Below are 20,565 nucleotides of genomic sequence, written 5' to 3'. Positions count from 1 at the left end.
TGGGCTGTCCTCCCCAGCACATGCAGAGCTGGGTTATGTTGGCGGCTCAATAGTTACCTGACGTGGAGGTAAATAAGACCATCTCTTACTCATCCTTGGCTGGGTGTCCCCAACACCTGGGAGGGGGTCACAGGTGGTCACAGCTGAACTAGGAGAAGATTTGTTTTACCAAATGTAGGCAAACACTGAGAGTTACTCTTAAAATTCTTTGTTCATCTGATAAGGCAAATCTTTGATTATTCATGAGGTTTAAATTTTTTTCACGTTAATTTGCTGTTTGTAGTCAATGAAGTAACCATTTGTTTGGGAGGCATTTTTTGTTGCCTTTACCTCTTTCTGATTAAAAAATATTTTTTTTACATCAGTGCCGATCCCTTCTCCCTCATGCCCGCGCAGGGTGCCTGGCGCTGTGCCGAGAGCTGGGCTGCTCGCAGAGGGGCGGGCTGCAGAGCTCCAGAGCGTGAAGGCCAAGGTGCACGTGGGGCATACCCACAGGTTGTCACTACGGTGTGGTGGAGCAGAGGAAAGTCACTGGCGGGACTCACAGCCTTTTCCCTTCCCTTCTTACCTTTATAGTTTCCTGCAGCCTCCAAAGCCTCTGTCTTCGCTCAGCACTCTGAGGGATGGGAACTGGAGAGACGGCTGCTACTGAGGCAGTTTAATGTACCTTGAAGAAATGGAAAGAAGTGGAAATGAGGGTGGCATTACCTAGCTGGCTGGGTAACAGTGGGTGTCGGGATATTCTTTCTCCTTTGCATCTTAACACACTCACTGCATTGTTTTCCAGTGGACCAATCACCAGAGACTGACTATTGCACTTAAGTATTTGCCTGGGATACTGCAGCATTCTCAAATCCACGGCTGTGGTATCGTGACACTTAGATCTAGGAAGTTTTTGTAGGACTGCTACGTACCTGAACACTTCTGGAGAGAACTGAGATGTATCAATAATGCTTTCTTTGCCATATGAGGTTTTTAAAGTAACTTGTTCAGTTTACTTACGTGTTCTAAACATCTTCCCATCCCATGTTCTGTATTTTAATAATTACATATTTACAAACATGTTCTATCAATGTATGTTTTGAATTTACTTTTTTTATAGTTTACAGGAATTTTATTTTTTGTGCCTATTTCTTTTTACACCTATGTGAACCACTATGAAACAACTTAAATTTTGTGCCATAAAAATATTTTTGTGGTAAGGTACTATTTTTTTAGCTCTAGGGATAATATCAGCAAAAATCCACCCTACAATTTGAGAGATGTACTTTTATGTTGAATGAGCACAGTGTAATCTGAAGCATTGCAAGGAGATAGTCAGACAGCAAGTTCAATGGTCTTGTGTTTTTCACTGTTAATTTATTGTCATACATGGGTTTCCTATTTATAAAGGCATCACAGACTCATTGCACTTAATATCTGCAATGTTTGCTACTACGCCACAACTGATTTTCAATACTTTATTACAGAGGATGAAACTGTAATGTTTTATTAACAATGCTTCTGGAAATGAAGGCATTTTAAAGCAAATAAATCTTTTTGATAGACCTTTTACAAAACCCATTTGCACTAATGAATGCTTTTCTTATGGTATATGACTTAATATTTGTTAATGTGTACAACGCTGTTTTGGAATGTTCAGAAATAAAGACTATTTCAGCAATATCAGGCCATGCATGAATGTGCAGCATAAATGTATGAGCGCTGTATGTTTTCCTACATTCGTGAAGCGGTTAGTGTTTTTATATTCTCATGCAGGGGCATGAGATATAAATTAGATATGAATATATCTAAAGCAGGTGGATGGAATATCTACATTGTTAAAAATTGTTTCTCTAATCCTTGGAAGGTTTGGTTTTAGTCTCAGTGGGAAGTGCTACTAGAACTCGAGTAGCCTGTTGCCCAGAAACACGTTTATGGATGAACACTGTCAAAGAAGATTTTAATATTTTAGGGGGGGTTTAACTTGAAATACTTTCTCATTATCAGTAAAATAGCAAAATATTATCTTTAATCCATATTTTATTTGATATTGGTTGGAAAACTTTTCAGCTGAAGGTACAATTTTGGAAGGGTTATGCAAAAGTTTTATTGTTAAGCTTAAAAAAAAAAAAGTCGTACCCAAGGTCATTGGAGATTTTTATTTAAGTGTGCCTTTATATAATATATAATTCTATCTAAAAGTAAAAGACTGGCTTTAAAGTAGCTTGTACTTTAAATGAAATGTGAGCTTAGAGGAGGAGAGATATCAGAAGGGAAGTAATTTTTAAGAAGCACTTCTTTAGTGACAAGACTGTGCTGGATATTTTGTATACATTTGTATAATCTTAACCATCCTCTGTTATCACCAATTTAAAAATAAAGACACTGAGCCCAGGAGATGTGACATTAACCTTGTCCATAGTAAAAATAGTAAAAACAGTAAAAACAGTGAAGCTGACTTCTGAACCCAGGTTTACCTGATCTCAAAAGTCTATTTTTCCCACTCTTGTGCTCTCTTCCTATGAACACACGTAGTTAAGTTAGTACATATTTTAAAAATAAGTTTATATTCTGCTAAGGAAATTGAAGGATTCAATTCATTTTCAATCAAATATTTCATTTATATTTTTAAAAAGTCTGTTCAGCCCTAGGAATAAAAAACAAAAACCCCACATTTTCTATTTTCAATCAGATGTTTTATTTATATATTATAAGTTTGTTCAGCCCTTGGGCTAAACAAAAATTCCCGCATTTTAGACTTTACAGTCTAATTGGGGGGACAGAGACAGTAAACAAACAAGTAAGTAAATCACAGTCTGTTAGGGGCTAAGAGCTATGGGAGAAAAAGAGAAAAGGAGATCAAGTTAAAGGAGTTGAGAAAATGGAGCGGGGAGAGATCACTCTGACAAACAGGGACATCTTGTGTAGATCTCATTAAGGAGTCCACAATGAACAAAGACTTGGAGCGACAGAGAGAGAGAGAGAGAGAGAGAGTCCTGAAGCTCTTTCATGGCCCCTTTTCCCTGGAATGCTACAAAACACAAAATGGTGGATTTCCACAGTTCTCCCTGGGATGGCAGTTTACAATTATTCTAGATGCATATGAGAGAATTTAGCATGTTGATGATACAACAGATGCCCTAGGATAGTGGCTCTCAAAGTGTAGTACCCCCCACATCAGCAGCATCAGCAGATTCTCAAGCCCTCCCCAGACCTACTAAGCCAGCCCTCTCAGGGATTTGCAGAACCCCCTATGAAAAATCTGCTGGAAAGGAGGCAAGAGTCTATGCAAAGGCTTAGAGCAAAGCATGCCTGGTGTGTCTGAAGAAGAGCAAGGAGACCAGTGTGGCCGCAAGCAGAGGGAACAAGGAAGTAGAGAGGAGGTCAGAAAGGAGCAAGACCATGTAAGGCATTGTGGGTAACAGCAAAAACTGATTTTCCTCTGGAATGGGAGCTGTTCGTGGTTTTGAACAGCAGAACTCTTTGTTTGATTTGTTTTTAAAACTATCACCCTAGAATTTGGTGAGAAGAGCCGATAAAATGGCAAATGTAGATTAAACTGCTTAAGTAATGCAGGCAAAAGGTGAGGAATTGGAACAGAAGGAAAGCAATGGAGGTGGTAAAAAATGGTCAGCTTCAGGATAGGTTCTAAAAGTAGACCCATCAGGATTTCCTTAGGGATTCAAAATCAAAAGAAAAATGCCAAGCATTTTGGGATAGCAACTAGAAGGATGGAGTTTCTCCAGTAGGGATGGGCAAGGCTGTGGTGGCGTAGGTTGGAAAGCTGTTATTCTGGCTGAGATCGCCAAATTGAGTCTCAGTCGATAAAAGAGGGCTAAGGACTGAGACCTGGGGCGCTTATGCCTTCTAGCTTCTGTTCCTCATACTGGGTAACAAGCTGGGACTCACGAAGAAAAGATGCTAAGCAGCTTAGTTCTCAAACATGGGAGGGAGCTGTGATGCTGGATTCACACAGACAACTGAGTATGGCTGACATTTTTATTAGTCTGCTGTTACTGCGTAACAGCCCCACAAAACGTAATGGTTTCAGACAGTATTATTGCACAGTTTCTGTGGGTCTGGAATTTGGTTGCAGCCCAGCTGGGCCCCTGACTCAGAGTCTCTCACAAGCTGCAGTCAATGTGTTGGCCAGGACTGCAGAGACCCGCCCAGGGAAGCATGTTTCCAAGCTCACTCACATGAGTGTTGTTGGCTGGATTTCCTTGTGTGCAATTGACCAGAAGCTGTCCTCAATTTCTTGCCATGTGGACCTCTCCTTGGGCACTTGCAACATGACTAGTTTCATCAGAATGAGCAAACGAGAAGAGTAAGAGCAAGTGCCAGCAAGCTGGAAATCACAGTTTTTAACCTAACGTTGGAAGCGATATCCCATCATTTTTGCCATATCCTCTTCGTTGGAAGCAGCTCATCAGGTCCAACCCCCATTCAAGGGGAATATTACACAAGAATGTTAATATCTGGAGATAGGATCCTCAGGACCATCTAAAAGCTGCCTGCAAAACTGCCATCGATTTTACTGGGTAATGCTAATCTAATTTCCAGAATGGTTGTACCTCTGGACATGTCTGTGAGCAGTGTGTGAGAATTCATTTTGTATAGTGCCTTGTGGTTTTAATTTGAATTTCCTTGGTTGCTAGTGAAATTGAGTACATTTTCATTTGTTTTTTGAGCATGTGCATATCCCCTTTTATGGACTCCTGTTCAGGTCTTTTGTCTGTTTTCTTTCTGAGGTTTTCTTACTAATATATAGATCTTCATGTAGTCTGCTATAAGGCTTTTGTCAGTTATATGTGTTATAAATGTATTTTCACATTGTGTAGGTTGCCTTTTAATTCTCCTTATGGGTTGTTTTTAAAGTTAAACCTATTGTGGTATCATTGACTAATAACAATTTTAAGTTCTATGAGATTATAATTTGACTTCTGTATATATGGGGTGTTTTGATAAATTTACTTTATTAAAATTAGTAATTCTATAATTTAAGGTTAGTCATTTTATATCTTTACAGATTTTTTCTCTAACCTGGACTCAGAGTTTTATTTGCTTTTCACAGAAGTATATAATCCATCTGGATTTGACTTTGTGTCTAGTATGAGATAGGATGATAATTATATATTATGGTGTCCCTATGGATCTCCAGTTGCCCTAGTAACACTTACGGAGAACTTCATCCTTACCCTCCTTTTCTTTGTCATAAAGCAAATGTCTCTCTGCGTATATTTCAGAACTATCTTTTGCACCAGAATCATACTGTTTTAATCACTTTAGTCTGTAGTTCGGTTTTGCTGAACAGCATAGCAGTCCTGCCTATCTTGTCTTCTCTCAAGAGTGTCTTGGCTATTCTTGTCCCTTTGCATTTCCACACATGTTTCTTAACGAACTGGTCAAGTTCCAGAAAAACATCTGATTGAGATATTCCTTAATCTAAATAAATTGTGCAGGTTCTCCATAGAGGACTTGCATATGCTTTTGCCAGATTATAAGTATTTCATATAATTTATAAGTATTTCATATTTTACACTATTGTAAATATTTTTTAAAAATTTATTTCCAAATGGTTTGAATGTTTTCTTCAGCCACCTTTAATTTATGTTGGTTATACTAATTTATCTTTAGAGTCTACACACACAGTCAAATATATGAATGTTAGGTTTCCTATCTTTAAATTTTACCTTTATTTACCTTGCCTGTGATATTCAATGCAATATTAAATATAATGATGATAATAGGTAACTTTCTCTCTTTGCTAATTTCAATAGGAAAGTTTTCTATCTTTTGCCATTAAGTTTCAAACTTGTAAGTGTTTTATATTGTAAAAGAATGGGAATTTAAGATTATCTTACTTAGCCTGTTAATATGTTGACTGATAGATTTTTCTAATGTTGAATCAACCTTGAAATAGAGACATATCCAACCTGAACATGATGTATTATTATTTTTAAAGATAGAGAGGTTTGATCTATTAATATTTCATTTAGTGTTTTTTTTTTTTTGGTACAATGTTTGGAAAAAATTGGTCTATAATTTTTCTATATAAACTGTCCCTATTAAGTGTTGGAATGAAGATAAGTGTTAAGACTCATGAAATGAGTTGAGGCTGTGGATTCTGGTCAAGGAGGAAGATCCTGGGCTCACCTCCCAAACTCACCAAAACTACAACTACATCTAGACAACTGTCTCTGAGAACAACCTGAAGACTAGTGAAACAGATTCTCTAAAACTGAGGATATAAAGAAAATGCCGCGCTGAAATGGGTGGGAGGGGCAGGACCCACACTCTCAGTGCGGGACCCCACAGATGGAAGGAACACCCTGAGGAGTGGAGGTTCTGAGACTCACATCAGGCTTCCCTGCACAGGGACCAGCACCAGGAAGAGGGGGCCACATAACATCTGGTTTTGAGGACCAGTGAGGCTTACATCTGTTGGAGCCATGGGGCTATGGGAAAACTAAGTCTGCTCGCAAAGGACCCACACATACACTCTCGCCCTCTGAGCCCCAATGCAGAGGCAGCTGTTTGAAAAGTGCCTGGGTCACATGTGAATCATATCCTGACTGATTTGAGGATGTATGCAGGAGGGGCAGAAACCTATTGGAGCTTTCTCTGAGAATGGAGGCCCTGAGGGTGACATTTTCTCTTGAGTTGGTTTATTTTGCTTTCTTTCCACCTAGCAGGTCTTACACTGGCAGATGCCAGTTCTGGCACTCAACGTTAACTTACTAACAGTTTGCCTCATCCTGAACTTCCTCTGAGGACCTACCCAACCAACCTTCCTCTCCTGGACAGCACACCCCTAGGCCAGCCCACCCTGCAACACCCAGCAGGGGCCCCAGAGCCATTCCAAGGCAGCACTCACTCCACCCAGCACCTGGAAGGAAGCCCTGTGGTAGCCCCTCCAGAGCTACACCCTGCTCCAGAGGGCCAGCCCCCGCAAACCAACATGTCCACAGCACAAGAGGCTGGACCTCACAGCCAGGCAACCTGCAGGTGAGCCCACACCATTGGCCACGTCTGCAAACCATCATGCTCGCACAGCTCGTCCACTGTAGCCCTCACAACCCTGTCACCCAGAGGGTCAGTCCCACCCACTGACATGCCAACAGCAATCAAGGGGGGCACACACAACCCACACAAGGGACCCTCCTGGAACACCCAGCTCAGGTGAACAGAAAGACTACATCAGTGGGCCTCACAGGACATGCACTATATAAAGGTCACTCTGCCAAGCCTGGGGGAAGTAGTAACACACAGAAACGAATACAAAGAGACAGCCAAAATGGGGATACAAAGGAACATATTCCAAATGAAAAAATGGGACAGAACTCCAAGAAAGAACTAAACAGTGGAGACAAAGCAATGTATCAAATACAGAATTCAAAACACTGGTTCTATGGATGCTGAGTGAACTTAAGGGAAGAAGAAATGAACTCAGTGAGAATTAACACAAAGAGATAGAAACCACAAAAATATTCAGTCAGAACTGAAGAGTACAATAACTGAAATGAAGAATACATTGGATGGGATAAATAGCAGATTAGATGAAGCAGAGGATCAAATGAGCAATCTGAAAGGCATGGAAACAGGACACCCAACTTGAACAACAAAAATTTAAAAGTTATAAAACAAGAATAATTTAAGGGATATCTTGGATAAGATCAAGTGTACCAACATTTGCATCATAGGAGTAACAGAAGAAGAGGGATAAGCAAGGGATTCAAAGCCTATTTGAAGAAATAATGACTGAAAATTTCCCTAACCAGGTAAAGGAAATAGACATACAGGTCCAGGAAGTGCAGAGTCCCAAACAAGATAAATCCAAAGAGGCCCACTCCAAGACACATGATTAAAGTGTAGGGGCACCAAATATTCCCTGTAAAAAGTTTCAATATGTAAGTATGTAAGGGCTTTAAATGTTCTTTGTAAGAAGTAGCAAGGACTTGCTAAAAGGCCTTGAAAAAAGGAATGTAAGAAGGAGTGTTATAGCAATTAGTGATTTACAAGCTAAAAGGACTTCAGCCTCTATTACCTTCCATTTGCTTGCTTGTGTCTGGTTTATAACATTTGTGAAGGTTGTGCTTTGCAGAATGTCTAGCCCTTTGAAAATAAATTGCCTCACAGGGAGTTCGTCCCTGGCTGAAGAGCTATGCTGCCGTCAAAGATAACCTTTAGCCTTGTGAATTTCTGTTCCTGTTACTGCCAAGACATTCCTGCAGTCCTGCCCAGCCCCCTCTTCCTAAGGCTGTTTCCCGCCAAAGAAGAAACAAAGAGACTGCACCAGTATAAAAGCCCAGCGTTTAGACTCCATTGTAGGTTGGAGCATGTTAGAGACCTGCTCGGGTCTGCCCAACTCCTGGCCAATATTAAAAATCCTTTGCTTAACTTTATACACCGCTTCAAAGTGTTCAATCTCGCCTATGTAGCCGTAACATTTTGGAGGCCCCAGCGAGATGCCTCTGTAAAGCGGTGCCGCCTTCGGTGAGCCCCCGGGGCTTCGTGCGGTCCCGTGTGTCTAGCTGACGTGTGGCAGGACAGCGGCCGCAACCTCTGATTGGGAGCAATTCCCTGCACCTTCAGGAGACACTCGGGAGCTGCTAGAAGCCCTGACGGCCCAGTCTAGAGTAAGCAAAGGACAGAGGACAGCCTCGGCGACAGGTGAGTGGCAACCCATTTGGGCAGCGGACTTGGGCCACTGCCACTGAGACTTGGTCTCTTTTGTCCTCTGGACGCAGAGGTACATATTCCCGAACAGGGAATTTGTTGAAGCCGGCTTGGCTAGCTTCATTTGGATTGTATAGAGCTCTTTTGGTTTTGGGGTTCTGCTGCCTGTAGCCGATGCTGTTCATCTAATCTCAGAAGCCTAGGCGGGGTTTGGGTGGGATTGTTTAACCTCTGAATAAATGTGTAAGTGAATGTTAAGGTTAAAGTAAAAAAAAAGTTATTTCCTCCTTTTTGTGTGCCTCCACAAACTTCGGTCTATGGAGTCTGAGTGGGCTCTAGCCTCGCAGGAGGAGAGGCCAAGCGGGCATTTGTTTGGCTTCCTTTGGGAGCTCCCAGCCCGTGTTTGTCTGCGCCGTGAGGGGGGAATTGCTCCTGTGCCTTGTGTTCCAGCTTCTAATTGTAATCCAAATTAAGTGCATGTTTGCAGCAGTCACCTTAGCCAACATAAGGGGATGCCAGTCTAAGCCTGCACCCACAGTTCTTGACTGTGTGCTCCGGAATTTCTCCAAGTTCCGGGGACAAAATCCCTTCATAAACTCTGGCACCCTGGAAACATTCTGTAGGTCAGAGTGGCCTGCTTTTGGGGTCGAATAGCCCCACCCCCCCCTTGGGAGTACTTTAAATCTAAATATTATAAGTGTAAAATGGTGTCTCTCGGAAAGCAAAAATGCAACAAGCAGAAAGGAGAGGGTTATTGGGGGAAGTAGCAAGGCAGGAGGGAGCTGTGCCTTGAAAAAGTGGCTCCTGCTCTGCACTTCTAAGGGAAAAGTGTTTTTTTTAAGAAGAAAAAAAAAGGTATTATCTTGCAGATGACTAGTGAAGGCCAAACAAATGTGGGTTAGTTTCACATATTCTGTAATCTGGGAAGGCCCCTGGTTCCCAGATCAAATTGCTATCTCTCAAACAGCTGCAGGCGCAGGAGAGGGGGGTGGGGAACATGAAAACCAAGGCTATCAATATGGGCAGTGTCCCCCCCCAAAAAATAAGCCTAGGACCCTCTGTGCTGTCTCCCGCTGCCTTGTAGCCCTGGCCAGAGGAATAAGGCTCCTTAAAAATTTCCCCAGAGAGCTTGCTTGCAGCATTTCTTTCCACCCCAGGTAACTTCTAGCAATTCAGTTTGCATCTGAATACTCCCTGCTGGAGCTGCAAGGAGGGACAATGTTAAATTTGCTAGCGAAGCAGCCATCTAATCCCCTTGCTACAGGTTATAGAAACAGCAGAATGTCTGTCTCTCCAACATGGAGGGGAAAAAAGGTGACACTTTTAAAACTCAGGCCGCTCTTCAAACTGGTGCAAGCTGCTTGGGTGCCAATCAGCAACACCTCTAAAGCTGTAACTAAAGAGCCTTCAATCTCCTCACTGCTTCAGCAGGGGGAATGTGCCTGTATCTTAAGGAAAAGTGTTGTTACACATGAATAAAACTAATGTCCATTCTAGACATCCTCTTCAATAGGAAAGAAAGAGGAATAATCAGGTGGGCTGCTATAAGAATATAAAAAAAAAATGCAAGCATCCTCCTGATCAGGGAATTGTCCTGGCCAAACAAAAGGTTCCCAATAAAATCCTAAATAAAATAGTAATAGGCCAAATAAAACAATTGAAAAACTTCTCAGGAAAGCTCAAAAGTGTATGTTAGAAAAGAAAAAGAAGAAGAAGCAGGAAGCTTCAGAAAACTGCAGAATATCTACAAATCTAGGGAATTTTAGCTGCTAAATACTGAGTTTGGGTAGAGTCCTTTGCAGTGTGGAAAATAATTGGAAATGGGTTATGGTTAAATCTGAATGGGTAAACATATAGAAAGGTTGTGAAAGTTTTTAAACCTGGGAAAAGGGAAACCTCAACTACTTGTGGTCTAATTGTATGGTTACTGTACCTCTGTATTGGCATTTAGCCATTGGGGACCTATGGAAGGTCTGGAATTCTCTGTATTGGTACTGGCCATATAATCTGAAAGGAAAATTGAGGTTTCCCAGAAAGAGTTAAAAAAAGAAAAAAGAAAACTTCACATGTAGGAAAGTGAACAAAAGAAAGTATAAGGCATGGAAATGCAGTTTTAGTAAATATTAGAAGGACAAGGATTTTCCTTCACACTGTATATTTTTCTCCCTACCTGATCCCTCCAGAATTTGGCAATTTAAAAAAGTAAGTAATGACATTAGGTTTCTTTGCATAAAACTAAAAAGACCAGTTGTTAATAAAGGTATTGTTAACCAAGACTTTGACTGGAATAATATGCCTGAAAGAGGCATGCTTAGGCTCTGGTTGTTACCAGGAAGCCCTAAGGAACTGGATTTAACTTTTGAAGCTAAGAAAAGCCCATGAGAAAAAAGGCCTGACACCTTGGTTGGTTGTGCGGTTCATGGCAGTCTTTCCAGGGAAGGAACGAAGGTTGCTTTCCTGAAAAATGGCTAGAAGGAACCTCAAGGCACAATGAAAAATCCAAAGGACTTGGGAAAAGCAGGTGTTTACAGGCAAGGCTGAATGGCAGGTGTGTGGCTCAGCTTCTGTGCCCTAATGGGCAAACTAAAAGTCAACATGAAGGTTCTTTGCGTAAGTTCCAGCATAGTAGACTTAAAGATCATATGTGATCAATCACTGCTCTTGTTGTTTTTATGCAAATGAACAGGCTAAATTAAAACTGGACTTAATGCAGCCCTTTACTGACAAGAAGGGTGATCTTAAGAAGAAAAATCATGACTTAAGGAAAATTGCAATGCTCAGTGCAGCTAACTGTCTATAAAGTTTGTTTTTCATTTGAAAGTTAAACCAAGTCTGTGACATTATCAAGGATGCTTTATTTACAGGCAAGAAGAATGTCAAATGCCTTGCAACTGGATGTCTTCCCAATAAGACAGTCTCCGATTTGGAGACTGGTTTGTGAATTGTGTTGTGTAAATTAACATGTGTGTTCTTTCTGTTTTCATAGGGCATAAGCTTATGATCTCATTACCTGAGTAATTGTACTTATAGGCCTCACTTAAGAAGCCCATCTGCAGTGCCTCCTCCTAAGACTCGACGGTTTGGCTGAACTAAGTGGTTGGATTGGTAAAGTATGGGGTAGTCTGTGAGCTTCACTTTAAAAACTTATTTCTCTTTTCTATCCTAATGACTTGGACAAAAAGGGCCTAAAGGTCTGAGAGGGGGGAAAAACCTAAAATATTTCCCTCAGCCCTAGCTAAGTATAGTGAGCAAAAGAATTTTGGACAGGTGTGACATGCCCTGCACACCTTCCTCCAAAGAAGCCATTTCTTTTCCTAATGTGGGACATTGAAAAATTAATCTCTGTCTTTTGTCATCTAGTGGTTGTGGGTTAAATTATGCCTTTTTACCCTGTTGCCAAATCTGTTGCCTCCAGAATATGACAAGGATGTCAATTTGTCCAACAGTGCCAGCCCTTGGAAACCAAGAATGCCGCTGCCCGGGGACAGCCAACTGACCTGGACTCTGCAAAATCCTTCCCCATAAGGGAGGGCCGCACTCCCCTCCACCCCCACTCTTATTAGAAATTCCTAGACCCAAGGGTAGGTAGGACGACGACCATGTTCAGCTTGAAGCAGCTAAAAAAGCACGAGATCTTTGCCCATTGTCCTCTTATAAAATAAAAGGTCTTAAGTCTAAGGAGGGGAATTATACAGGGGCTTCAGACATTCCTTATAAGAAAAGAAAAAAAAACTGGGAATTAGGCTAATTCCTCCCAAGTATACTTCACTACATTGAAAAAAAAAGGGTAAGGCAAAAATAAGTACAGTGCCATAAAATTTTCTATCATTTTGAATGTAGTGCTTTCTTTGTTGGTCATTTCCTTAATTGCTATTAATCTTTGACTAGTTTTCAAAGCTGTAAAAACTTATTTTAGTCAGTTCCTAGTTGTTAATTTAATGTTTCCATAAGGGTCTGGAAATTTGTTTTCCATCATCTTGCTAACATTCCATTTGCTCTTCTTATTAATCATTGAATCTACAATGCATGGCACATAGCAAGTGCTTAACAAATGTCTGCTAAATTAAATTGTAAGTGTTTGCTTTAGGTTTGTAAAATATGTTGCTGGTATTTTAATAGAAATTGCATTGAATCTATAAATTGCTTTAAATAATGTGGACATTTTGGAAATGTTAATTCTTCCCATCCGTGGATGTGGTGTATGCTTCCATTTATTTGTGTCTTTCTTAATTTCTTTCTTCAGGGTTGTGTAGCTTTCCGAGTGCAGGTCTTTTGCCTCTTTGGTTAAGTTTATCCCTGAATACTGTTGTTTTTCTTGTTGCTATAGTAAATGGAATTTTTTTCTGGTTTCTATCTCTAATGTTTTGTTGGTATATAGAAACGCTTTTAATTTCTGAATATTAACTTTGTGCCCTGCTGTTTTGTCAAATTAATTTATTAGGTCAAGTAGTTTTTTCGTAAAGTCTGTAAGGTTTTCTATCTATACTATCGTGTCTTCTGCAAGTGGTAACAGTTTTGTCTTCCTTACCAATTTGAATGTCTTTAATTTCTTCCTGTCTAATTGCTGTAGTTACAACTTCCAACACTGTTTAAAAAAAAAAAAAAAAAAAGGAAAAAAGTAGACATCCTTATCTTGTTCCTAATCTCAGAAGGAATGTTTTCAGTTTTTGCCCATTGAGTAGAATGTTGGCTTCAGGTTTCTCATATATAGCCTTAATTATGTTAAGGTATGCTCCCTCTATTCCCATTTTGCTAAATTTTCATCATAAATGGGTGTTGTACTTTATCAAATGCTTTTTCTGCATCTACTAATATGATCATGTAATTTTCGTCATTCATTTTGTTTAGGTGATGTATTATATTTATTGATTTGCGAATATTAAACCATCCTTGTGTCCCTGGGATGAATCCCACTTGATCGTAGTGTATAATCTTTTTGATGTATTGCTGGATCCTGTTTGCCAATATTTTGTTCAGAATTTTAGCATCTATGTTCATTAGCGATATTGGCCTGTAGTTTTCTTTCTTTGTTATGTCTTGACCTGGTTTTGAAATTAAGGTAATACTGGCTTCATAGAAAAAGTTTGGAATTTTTCCCTTTTCTTGAATTTTTGGAATAGTTTGAAAAGGGTAGAAGTTAGTTCTTCCCTAAATATTTTGTAAAATTCGCCTATAAAGCCATCTGGTCCAGGGCTTTTGTGTGCCGGGAAATTTTTGATTACTGTTTCAATTTCCTTCTTTGTTATTGGTCTGTTAAGACTTTCTACTTCTTAATTCTGTTTTGGAAAATTATGTGTTTCTAGAAATTTGTCCATTTCATCTAGGTTGTCAAGTTTCTTGCCATATAGTTGTTTATAGTAATTTCTTACAATTTTTTGTATTTCTGTGTTATCGGTCATAATATCTCCTTTTTGTTTCTAATTTTGTTTATTTGGATTCTTTTTTTCTTTATAAGCCTAGAACCAGCCCCTGCTTTTGTTAATCTTTTAAGTTGTTTGTTTAGTCTCAGTGTCATTTAATTCTGCTCTAACCTTAATAATTTCCTTCCTTCTGCTTGCTCTGGGCTTTGTTTATTATTGTTTTTCTAGTTTTTGTAGCTGTGGGGTTAAATTTTTGTGTGGAGTTCTTCTATCCTCTTTGGGTAGGCCTGTATTGCTATGGACTTTCCTCTCAAAACTGCTTTTGCTGTGTCCCTTTTAGTTTTGGGATGTTGTATACTCATTGTCATTTGTTTCTGAAAACTTAATTTCTTCCTTGCAGCTCCTGAAAGCTAGCATTATAAATACCCAACTCCTTATCCTTGCTACTAAGCCCCTCCTGAAAACCAGGGTTTAAAAACCCTACTTATAGTCCCTAGACGTCCCTAATAGGTTTAGTCCAGGGACTAGAGGGGGGATTATGTAGGGGCACCAAATATTCCCTGTAAAAAGTTTCAATATGTAAGTATGTAAGGGCTTTAAATGTTCTTTGTAAGAAGTAGCAAGGACTTGCTAAAAGGCCTTGAAAAAAGGAATGTAAGAAGGAGTGTTATAGCAATTAGTGATTTACAAGCTAAAAGGACTTCAGCCTCTATCACCTCCCATTTGCTTGCTTGTGTCTGGTTTATAACATTTGTGAAGGTTGTGCTTTGCAGAATGTCTAGCCCTTTGAAAATAAATTGCCTCACAGGGAGTTCGTCCCTGGCTGAAGAGCTATGCTGCCGTCAAAGATAACCTTTAGCCTTGTGAATTTCTGTTCCTGTTACTGCCAAGACATTCCTGCAGTCCTGCCCAGCCCCCTCTTCCTAAGGCTGTTTCCCGCCAAAGAAGAAACAAAGAGACTGCACCAGTATAAAAGCCCAGCGTTTAGACTCCATTGTAGGTTGGAGCATGTTAAAGACCTGCTCGGGTCTGCCCAACTCCTGGCCAATATTAAAAATCCTTTGCTTAACTTTATACACCGCTTCAAAGTGTTCAATCTCGCCTATGTAGCCGTAACAAAAGTGCTAAAGGTTAAAGATAAAGAGAGAATCTTAAAAGCAGCAAGAGAAAAGCAGTTAAGTTACCTACAAGGGAGCTCCCATAAGACTGTCAGATGAATTCTCAACAGGAAATTTTCAGACTAAAAGAGACTGGCATGAAATATTCAAAACAATGAAAAGCAAGGACCTATAACCAAGATTACTCTACTCAGCAATGCTCTCATTTGCAATCTAAAGAGAGATAAAGTGTTTTCCAGACCAGAAGAAGCTAAACAAGTTCATCATCACTAAACCAGTATTACAAATATTAAAGGATCTCTTTAAGTAGAAAAGAAATAAAAAAGAAAAAAGTTGTCACTGACAAAGCAAAAGAGTGACTCTAAAAATAAAGCTAGTACAAAGGTTGCTAGGCAAATGTACGAAGGTCATGTGTGATCACAACAATAAATTAAGGGATAAACAACACACACAAAAGGTGTAAAAAATAATGATAAGTGTGAATAAGGGAAGCAAAATTTCTAGTGAATTTAGAATGTGTTTGAACTTAATGACTATTTAAAATAAACTGCTATAAACATAGATTAATATATAAGAAACATTATAACCACAAACCAAAAGATACAAGAAATAAAGAGAAAGGAATCTAAATACAACCCTACAGAAAGTCATCAACATACAAGAGAAAAGAGGCAGAGAATAAAAAAGGAACATAAAAGAACTACAAAAAAATTCAATTAATAAAATTACATTAACTACATACCTGTCAAAAACTGTTTTAGATGTAAATGGACTAAAGGCTTTAATCAAGAGACACAAGGTGCCAGGATGGATAATAAAAACAAGACCTATATATATGCTGCCTACAAGAGCCCACTTCAGATGGAAAGATACATGCAGACTAAAAGTAAAGGAATGGAAAAAGGTATTTAATGCAAATGGAAAAAAAGCTGGGGTAGCAATACTTATGTCAGACAAAACAGACTTTAAGACAAGGGCTGTAACAAGAAACAGAGATGGGTATTTCATAATGATAAAGGGATCAATCCACCAAGAAGATATAACTTGTTAACGTCTATGAACCCAACATAGGAACACCTAAATATATAATGTACATACTGACAGACATAAAGGAGGAGATCAACAGAAATATTGTCATAGTAGGTGACTTCAACACCTATTGACATCAATGGATCAACAAGGAAACAATGGTCTTAAATGACACATTAGGCCAGAGGAACTTAATTGATATTTTTAGGACATGTCACCCAAAAGCAGAAGAATCTACTTTCTTTTCAAGTGCACAAGGAACAGTTTCCTCGACAACCCACATGTTAGGCCATAAAACAAGGCTCAATAAATTTAAGAAGGTTAAAATATAGGAAGTAGCTTCTCAGATCACAATGATATGGAACTAGAAATAAATTACAAGAAGAAAACCAAACACACAAAAACACTGAGGCCAAATAACATGCTAAACAATAAGAAAAATTAAATATTCTGATACACAATGGAATAACCATGTGGCTGTAAAAAAGAAGGAACTCTTACCCTTTGTGATGGCATGGGTGGACCTGGAGAACATTACGCTAAATGAAATAAGCTAGTCAGAGAAAGACAAGTACCATATGACCTCATTCATATGTGGAATCTAATGAACAAAATGAACTGATAAAACCAGAGACATGGATACATGGAACAGACCGACAAATCTCAGAGGGAGGGGGAGTGGCAGGGGGCACCTGGAAGAAATTAGCCAAAGAACATATATGCATATATGCATGGCCCATGGATACAGACAACAATGTGATGAAGGCCAGAGGGGGTGGGGGAAAAATAGGGGATATCTAATAGTATCAACAATTAAATAAATATGAGATCAACAAGCTGCTGGCTATTTACTCCACCCCCCCAAAAAAAGATACCCTGAAACAAATGAAAATAAAAACACAAGGACCCCAAATCTATGGTATACAACCAAAGCAGTTCTAAGAGTGAAATTTGAAGCAATACAGACCTACCTCTAGAAACAAGAAAAATCTCAATCTAACCTTACACCTAATGGAACTATAAAAGAAGAATAAAGACAGTCCAAAGTGAATAGAAGAAAGGAAATAATAAAATATCAGATATAGAGTCTAAAAAAAAGAAAAGATTAATGAAATCAAGAGCTGTTTTTTTCCCTTGCCTGAGAATTGATTGATTGATTGATTTTAGAGAGAGTGGAAGTGAGAGAGAAAGAAAAACATCAATTGTTTGCTTACCATATGTGCCCTGGCTGGGGATTGAACCCACAACCTAGGTATTTGCCCAGACATGGAGTTGAACTCAAAACCATTTGGTAAATGGGACAATGCTCCAAGCAACTGAGCCACCCAGCCAGGGTAGGTCTTTTTGATAAGACAAAATTGATAAACCTCTAGCCAGACACATCAAAAAAAGAGGGCCCAAATAAATAAAATCAGAAATGAAATATAAATGGCAACAGACATCACAGAAATACAAAGGGTTATAAGAAAATACTATGTACAATCATATACCAACAAATTGGACAATCTGAAAAAATGGATAACTTACTAGAAACATACAATCTTCCAAGGCTGAATGAGGAAGAAACAGAAAATGTGAACAGACTATTAACTACTAACAAATTTGAATCAGTAATCATAACATTCCCAACAAAAAACATCCTGAATCAGATGACTTCACAACTGAGTTTTACCAAACAGTCAAGGAAGAATTAATAATCTATTCTTCTCAGACTGTTCTAAAAAATTAAAGAGGAAAGTCTCCCAAACCCATTTTATGAGGCCAGTATTATCCTGATACAAAAATCAGACAAAGGCACTGCAGTAAATGAAAATTATAGGCCAATATCCCTGATGAACATAGATGACAATATCTTCAACAAAATATTAGCAAACTGAATTCAGCAAAGCATTAAAAAGATCATGCACCATGATGAAGAAGCATTTATTTCTGAGATGCAGCCTGGCCCAATATCCACAAATGAGTTAATATGATACATAAAGTGAAGATGAAGGATAAAAATTATATGATCATATAAATATGCAGAAAAAGGCATTTAACAGAATCCAGCATCCATTTATGATATGAATTCTCAGCAAAGTGGGAACTAGAGGGAAGATAGCTAATGCATAAGGCCATATATGACAAACCTATAGCTAACATCATACTAAATGTTGAAAAGCTGAAAGCTTTTAAGATTAGGAACAAGAGAAGGATGTCCACTGTCACCACTTTTATTCAAAAGTATCAGAAGTCTTAGAGGACAAAAATAAATAAAAGGCATTCAAATTGGAAAGAAGTAAAACTCAATATTTGCAGATGATATGACACTATACATAGAGAACCCTAAAGAGTTCACCCCCAAACTACTAGAATTAAAAAATGAATTCAGTAAATAATCAGGATACAAAAATTAACATTCAGAAAGTGGTTATGTTTATACACTAAAACAAATCATTTAAAGATAAATTAAGATGAAAAACCCATTTACAGTTGCATCAGAAAGAATAAGTTTAACAAAGGAGGTAAAATACCTGTACACAGAAAATTATAAGACACCAAAGAAATTGAAGATACGAATAAATGGAGACTATACTGTGTTCATGGATAAGCAGAATTAACATTGTTAAAATGTCCACAATACCCAAAGCAATCTACATATTTAATGCAGTCCATATGCAGAAGCTCAAGTAAATTAAGAACTCTGAATTTTATTTCAAGTTCAACAGGAAACTATTTACTTACAGTAATACTGACATGCTTAATGCTCCTCCTATGTGCCAGACATTGCTAAATTCTTTTTTCTTTTTCTTTTTCACTTGTTTAATTCTCACACAACTTTACTGTGCTAAGATCATACTTGTGGGATTTTAATCTATAAAGGTGGCTGAGTGAAAACACAGAGGCACAAATGCCACTGAAAGATTTTTACTACTTAGATTTCCCGAGGAGAAGGGGTGGACCATGTAGTCAGGAGGCAGAAGCAGGAGCGAGTGGAAAGTCAAGGCCAGAGCCTTTACTGGGGTTTCTATACCCACTTGCTTTTCTCCATCTATTAAGATGATCATAAAATTTTTATCATTTATTTTGCTCGTGTGGTATGTCTAGTGGGTTGATTTGCAGATCTTGAACCATTCCCGCCGCCCTGAAATAAATCACACTTTATATTTATGTGTTATCCTTTTAATGCATGTCTGAATTTGGCTTGCTTATATTTTGTTGAGAATTTTGGCATCTACATTCATCAGGGATATTGACCTATAATTTTCTTGGAGTATCCCTGTCTGGTTTTGCTATCAGGAGAATGCTGGCATCATAAAATGTGTTCGGGAGTGTTTCCTCCTCTTCTTTTTTTGGAACAAGTTGAGAACTATGAACAATTGTACAATACATAGACTATGTATTTCTGTGGTATCAGTTGAAATGTCTCCTCTTTCATTTTGATTTTGAGGGTTTTTTTAAGGTTGTATTTATTTTATTTTTAGAGAGAAAGGAAGGGAGGGAGAGGGAGAGAAACATCATTGTGTGTTTGCCTCTTGCACGCCCCCAGCTGAGGAGCTGGCCTGCAACCCAGGCATGTGCCCTGACTGGGAATTGAACTGGCAACCCTTTGGTTCACAGGCCAGAGCTCAGTCCACTGAATCACCCCAGCCAGAGCCTGATTTTGAGGTGTTTTTTTTTTTTTTTTTTTCCTTTTTTGGTGAGTTTTCCTAAAGTTTTGTCACTTTATCTTTTCAAGGAACCAGTTCTTATTTCATTGATATTTTCTATCGTCTTTTTAGTTTTAATTGTATTTATTTTTGCTCTGATCTGTTTGGTTTTTTCCTTCATTCTAACTTGGCTTTATTTGTTCTTTCTCTAGTTCCTTGCAGTGTAAAGCCAGGTCTTTCTTTTTATTTGAGACTTTCCTTATTTCTTGGTGTAGGTATTTATTTCTGTGAACTTTCCTCTTAGAATTGCTTTTGCTGCACTCTGTAAGTTTTAGTATATTGTATTTTCACTTCATTTGTCTCAAGGTATTTTTTAGTTTCTCTTCTGAGTCCTTCTTTGACTCATTGGTTGTTTAGTAGCATGTTGTTTAATCTCCACATATTTGTTAATATTCCAGTTTTCTTCATGTAATTCATTTCTAGTTTTATACTATTGTTCTCAGAAAAGATGCTTGGTGTGATTCGAACCTTCTTATGTTATTATGATTTATTCTGTGGCCTAACAAATAATCTACACTAGCGTAAAAACAGACACACAGATCAATGAAACAAAACAGAGATCCCAGAAATAAACTCACATATGCATGTTCAGCTAACTTACAACAAAGGAGCCAAGGATGCAGGGTGAGGAAAAATAGGTTTACATTATTCATATGAAAAATAATAAATACATAATACAAGAATAAAGTTCTGTGTACTCACAACTAC

General features: G+C 38.6%; 1 protein-coding gene across 2 annotated transcripts in view; it reads left to right on the top strand.

Annotated features, from left to right (window-relative positions):
* Window positions 1–1,642, top strand: part of SLAIN1 (SLAIN family member 1) — a 53,421-nt gene extending 51,779 nt beyond the window's left edge. For both annotated transcript variants that reach the window (XM_090258124.1, XM_090258123.1), the window contains one exon: window positions 577–1,642. In XM_090258124.1, coding sequence (XP_090114250.1) covers window positions 577–652 — 76 coding nt within the window. In that variant the 3' untranslated portion in view covers window positions 653–1,642. The remainder of the gene's footprint in view (window positions 1–576) is intronic.
* Window positions 1,643–20,565: the final 18,923 nt, after the last annotated feature.

Source organism: Furipterus horrens, unplaced genomic scaffold (assembly GCF_987537825.1).
Source record: "Furipterus horrens unplaced genomic scaffold, mFurHor1.1.pri manual_scaffold_12, whole genome shotgun sequence".
Taxonomy (NCBI): domain Eukaryota; kingdom Metazoa; phylum Chordata; class Mammalia; order Chiroptera; family Furipteridae; genus Furipterus; species Furipterus horrens.
The sequence above is the reverse complement of the archived record's forward strand: the minus strand, read 5'-3'. Positions and strand labels throughout refer to the sequence as shown.